Raw genomic sequence first — 6,000 nt, forward strand, 5'->3', positions numbered from 1 at the left:
TCTGCAGAGAAGTTTTGTCTCATTAACTTTTTAGAGTGCTTTTGAGAGTATTAAGAATCATGTGGATAGGGGTGATCTAGCAGACTTTGTGTACTTTGATCTTCCATAAAGCATTGACCAAGTTCCTCCCTGAAAGCTAACTAACTTAGAAGTCACGGGAAATGACAAAATGTCCTCTTGTACATTACTAGCTGGTTAATGTTTAACTATCTTGTAAGCTGTCCTGAGACGCTGTTAAGGATGGGATAAAAATACTGTAAATAAATAAATATAAACAAATAATGTGCACAAAGCAGAGCTGAAGAATAGAGTCAGGTCTCACAGTGAAGGAGTATGATATCCCAAGGATCTGCATTAGGAGCAGCACTTTTTAATTGCATCAGTTAAAGATCTTGGAGCTAAGGATGAAAAGCAAAGTGGGAATGTTTGTAGACAGTACCAAATTATTCAGGATGGGAAAGAAGTGGGAACGACTTGCAAGGAGCTCAACAATTATAGTTATCTGTTCAAACTGATGGGATGTTAGAATAGACCAGGGGTTCTCAAACTTTTCCAACAGAGGCCAGTTGAAAGGTGCCCACAGTGGGCGCGGGCTGCCACAGTGGTGCCAGTGGGGGGGGGGGGGGGGCTGGGGTGTGCGTGCATGGCAAGGCTGGGGCGGGGGGCGTGAGGTGAGGCAGCTGCTTGCTCGAGCGGAGATCGTTTTCTCCAGGCGAGTCCAAACCTTGCTTGCGAGATTGTTTTTTCCAAGCAAACTCAAACCGATCACCCCGTGAACAAGCTGCTTCCGGGCACGCACATGGCGAGGTGCCAGCTTGCTCGCAAGGAGATCGTTTCTCTGAGAGAATCCAAATCGATCTCCGCGCGAGCAAGAAACATGCCTGCACGCGGGGCGAGTGCAAAACCTCTGGGGCGGGCTGGTTAAATGGGCATGGTGGGCTGGATCTGGCCTGCGGGCCATAGTTTGAGGACCCATGGAATAGACAATCGGCAACAAAATTTCAGATGCTACAAAACTTGAAATTTGCTGAAGGGCTGAAAGTTGTTCTTCAGCTCTAGCACTATAAGTGGCCAGAAACTAATCAGAAGTGGTCTGGTCATCGTCATATTCAAGAATTCATAATATTAATCCTGTGTAACATCAAAATCAGTGTGCTCTTATCTGTGTCAGTGTTTGCAGAGGAAAACACTCTGAAGTAAAGTTACTCCAATCTATTAGATTTGACCTTGACAAAGAATGAATCTGGCAGCCTTTTTGTAAGAACCTAGTAGAAGAAAGGTTATTTTGGAGGTGTCACACAGTTGAAGTATCCAGCCAGTTTTGAAAAGAGATGCCCCATTTGTTCAGGGCCTTGTTGATGGGCTAAAATCTTTTATCAGTTAGTTATTTAGGAAGAGAGCTATCAGAACCACACATTTGCTTTTAAGCTGATGCCTAGTCTAGGAGCCTTTGCTAGGAACATTCTCATATTTACTTCTTCATATCATTTCTGAGGCATCTGAACCTCGTGAGGCATTCTTCACTTGGGGTTCCACCAAGTCTGGACCTTTCTCTCCATAAACTTTGTATTGTTAACAACCTGTCATGAAAAGTACTGCTATACTTTTCAAAGACATGGAATACTTTTTTGCTATGTGTTATGCATCTTCAGCATTGAGCCAAGACGCAAACTGGCTTGCAGTGATTTCAACTCTTGAGCTTTTCTATGACTAGACCCTTGTAGTGTGGAAATATTAATCTGCATGTGTGAGGTTACTATAGATTTATTCTGGAACCTCTTGGATCTGATAGGTCTTGACTCATGTCGTACAAAGGTTCAAATGAACTCAAGGTTGATCTACATCTCTGCATGTGTGGATTGGTTTAGTTTTCCCTAGAACCCTTGCCTTTGACTACCAAGGACAGCTTACATGAGGAATCTTTCAAGTCCCTCCCCTGTCTGCTTTCTGTTCCATAGATGATTACAAGGGAAAACCAAGTTCCATGGATCTCTGAAATCACTACAGTTTTCAGCTTTGGATTGTTTTTGATCCACTCATGGAGCCTATGACTATTTGTTGTCAACTCTATGATTTCTAAAGAATTATGTAACCAACAAGTGTTTGCTGTGAGATCTGCTTCAGTAAGAGTCTCATTGATTTGGGATGTCCTTGTGGATCCTGCAACAGTGTGTAAGATTGGCCTTATGACACTTTGCTGTGAAAAGTGCTGTGCACAGAAAATATGTAAGCCATCTCCTGCAAACTGTCACAGAGCAAGTGTCAGCCAGGAGTCAGGGTGACCATGTTGAGTTCTACAGGATAGGCCTAGCTAGTATGTTCTCAGAAGCTCCTTCACATATATGGTACCCACAGTGGCCAAGTAACTGAAGAGGACTATGAGAGCACTATCTAATGAGAAGCAAGCAGCTGCCCTTCATTTACTTGATTCTTTGCATTTTTCTTTGGCAGGTGACTGCATGGAAGTCGAACCTACCAAGTTCTTGCCAAGCAGCATATTCCCCCCCACACCCATATTTCAGAATTCATGCATTTTTATGCTACTAAAGGATCAAATAAAACATTTCTGCTTCTTGAGGCTAAGGAAGGTCACTGCTCACTCAGAAGTGAGTCCACTGTTTATCTTGGAGCTGTTGTTTTTAACTTCCTGATCTAAGTAACTTCTTGCAGCTGACAAATCTTCACATTGGGAGTCTTTAGCAGTGTTTTGCTCTCAGACTTAGGGAAAGGACACTTGACTCACCTAAGCAGCCCTGTACTGCTAATTGGTATTACTTATCAGCTGCACAGAGCTGCTTTCTCATCAAAAGCTGAACACCCACAAGGGAGAAGTCTTGCTACTTTCCCCCTGCCTGCTTCTGTTAAAGATGATGTTCCCATTTTTGTTATAAATGGCTGCTAAGGCATGTGAATTCACTCCTGCTAGCAAAGGTGGACAAAAAACACAATAAATGCCGTTTCTGCTACTTAGCTCAAGCTAAAGAGCACTAGATGTACTGTTTCATTTAAATGACTATGTCTTCCCAACAAGTGAAGGACTAGTTATATATGAGTTATTAATACTGGTCCAAATATGATTGAAAACTTCTTTCATTATAAAGAAATGAAAAGCATAGAAGTAAATGAAAAGATGGTTTTCTTCTATTGCAGTCCTATGCATGTGGGAGGTAAGTTCCATTATGCTCATTGGGACTTACTCTGAGGAACATGTGAATAGCACTGCAGACTTAAAAGAAAATAACTTTATTGTGAATCAAGTTTGTACTGAGTCTGCAGCTCTAACTAAATAAAGCTGTAAAACACAAAAGTAAGATTCTAAGAAAAGCCATGCTACAGTGGCTTTGACTACAGTGGAACAAGATTTTTAGGCTAATCTTTTTTTGTTGTGCAACAGTAGCTGTTCTAATTCTTACCATGCATTTGCGGTCATCCAGCCCTGTTAAATCCTCCTCAAATTCTTTCCCTATCTCAAAATCCATGATGTAGTTTTTAAAAGTGCTTAGTGTTCTAATGATCATGTGGTCGCCATCCTGAATAATCTCTTTGTCAGGTTTGAGCATACTGGCTATTTTCCTCACAGCAATATTTACATCTGGAAGAAAGAGGAAGAAACCAAAAAAGAACAAGATTTCTGTAAAGATAGTAATACTGTAGAAGTTCTGAAGCCAGTATAGTGCTAAGTATTTTTTGGAAGTTCATTATAACTTGTTGACACCCATCCCTCCACATGGCAAGACTTGTATATTTGTTACTATGGTATCACTACAATGATTTCTAATGAAATTAATAGTTCATGTTTCACTTCTCTTGCCTTCCAATTTTCCACTGTTAACAGTGAAGCTCAATGCTAAAAATATTAAAGCCACATACATGGAAATATGTGACTTATGTGAAAAATTCTGCAGAAGAATCAGATTCATCTCAAGGCTAAAAGACACGAAGCAATAGTCATATAACAGAGGGGGAAAAGGCCCTTACCTAGTGCTTTCAAATATTCTTCAAAATTTTCATTGCTAAGCATCTTCCAGAAGCCATTGAAATCTGCAGGCATTGCTGGTTTTTGTTTCCTGGTTGAGAATCAAAGGCTGTGCAAAATGTGTTAATTTTGAACTATGTAGCGCAGTGTCTTTTGCTGAAGCAAGTTTGAACTCAAGTTTCTTTTATCTGCCCTTCCAACCATTCAGTGGTGCTGGTTCCTTTAAGCCGATTAGTGCTGGAGTTTTGCCTTTAAATCCTCCCACAAGAGCTGAACCTTTTAGTTTGCTAATGACAACAGGACAGCTTGATTTAAAAGGAATAGGTCACTGCCCTTTCCTACTGTGGCTGTAAGGTCACTGACTAGCAGGGTATTGATTTTAATGTTGTTACTGTTCCCCTTCCATATGACTGAGAAAACAGAATGGTTTCTCCTGATACATGAGCATACGCAGGTTCTAAAGATTGCCTGCAGTGGATGTACTAGGTGATTTGGCAAGAGTGGTTGCAGTGACCAATTACACTCACCAGGAGCATTTAAAATCCTTGTCCACATTGTCTTCCAAATCTGTAGTACTCACAGAGGACCACAGAAATTCTACCACTGAAAAGGATTTGCATATTCTGCTCTGAATAGTTGAGTTTGTCCTTCAAACCATGTTTCTCAACCCAGCCTTCCTCAACTAGGTGCAATCAGTGTATTGGACTGCAATGCTCATTATCGCCATCCAGCATCCACAGAGCGATGGATGCTGAAAGGAGAGCTTAACCAACTGGTTACATATGTCTGTAAAACAGCTGTCCATTATTCATTCAACATTTTGTTATTAGAGTAACACCCTATTCTGGTTATCACGCTGCATCTCCAGGACTGCACATTTTTATTCAAGACATGCTTTCAGAATACAGTCTTTTCAGACCAAGAAATAAGCAGTGCTTCACAGAAGCACATTAACTTCAATGCAAGTAAGCAAATGCCAAAAATGCACACTATATTGTACTGTATTCTTCTGCAAAAATACACAGTTGCTTGAAAGGAATCTCATCAGACTAGAAGTCTTGAAATAACAGCTTGACATTTTTGAACAAATCTATTGCAGGAACAATAGTGTTTAGTGTAGCATGAACTCAAGGTTAAATTAATTGAGTTATCTAATCCAAAACACAGGACAGTTATGTAATGCTAACACAACCTGACAATAAGCCAAAGTGGGTTGGTTGTTGTGTGAACCCACAGCAAACCTGACAGATGATGGGGCTGACTTCAGGTTGATGGCCCCCTACTCACCTCTCAATCCTCTCACAAGGGGACCTTGCAGGTAGAATGAATCTTTTCCTCCCACCAATTCAGATTTGTGGTTATGGAATTTCTTAGATCCATTGACGTTCTTGTTACATGTTGCATACAAGTATGTGAGCATCTAAAACATTTAATTAAATAAATCACCGCTCAGTGGAACTGAGTGTCTCATGCAATGTATTTTGTCAGTGTTATATTTATACCCCACCTTTTCTCCTCTTGCAAAGAACCCAAGGTGACTTACATAGGTTTTCTTCTCTCATTCTCTTGTGAGGGAGGTTAGGCTGAGAGTCAATGACTGGCTGAAAGTCATCCAATGAGCTTGAAGGATGAATAAGGACTAGAACCCAGATTTCCCAAGTCCCAGCCCAACACTTAGTCACTGGGCCACACAGGCTCTTGGAGGAAATGGTTTCTTGAAGGCAAACGCAGTCAATGCAATTGACAGATCTACATTGATGTAAACCTGTGTGGCAAATACCATGTTTGAATGCTGCTCTAGTCATTTATATAAATTGCGTGATTTCTGAATGTGATGTATGATGGTGAAATAATGGCTTCCATTAAGAAAGCACAAAAGGATATACTAGCATCTCTTCATAATCTGCTAGTAGTTAGGGACTGCAGAATGGTAGCCCCCAACAAATGGAATATAGCTTTCATTCAGAGTTAGCCTTTGCTTCATAAAGGAGGATATCCCATGTTATTACTGATATTTGATTGAT

General features: G+C 40.7%; 1 protein-coding gene across 1 annotated transcript in view; it reads right to left on the bottom strand.

Moving 5' to 3' along the window:
- RBP1 (retinol binding protein 1) overlaps positions 1–5,246 on the bottom strand; it is a 49,080-nt gene extending 43,834 nt beyond the window's left edge. Inside the window, exons 1-2 of the mRNA XM_044432829.1 lie at positions 3,979–5,246; positions 3,414–3,592 (exon numbers count right to left, since the gene is read on the bottom strand). Of these exons, the coding sequence (XP_044288764.1) occupies positions 3,414–3,592; positions 3,979–4,051 (252 nt within the window). The 5' untranslated portion in view covers positions 4,052–5,246. The remainder of the gene's footprint in view (positions 1–3,413; positions 3,593–3,978) is intronic.
- Between the last annotated feature and the right edge of the window lie 754 nt (positions 5,247–6,000).

This window comes from Varanus komodoensis, unplaced genomic scaffold (genome assembly GCF_004798865.1).
Source record: "Varanus komodoensis strain SLA01 unplaced genomic scaffold, ASM479886v1 scaffold25, whole genome shotgun sequence".
NCBI classification, from domain to species: Eukaryota; Metazoa; Chordata; class Lepidosauria; order Squamata; family Varanidae; genus Varanus; species Varanus komodoensis.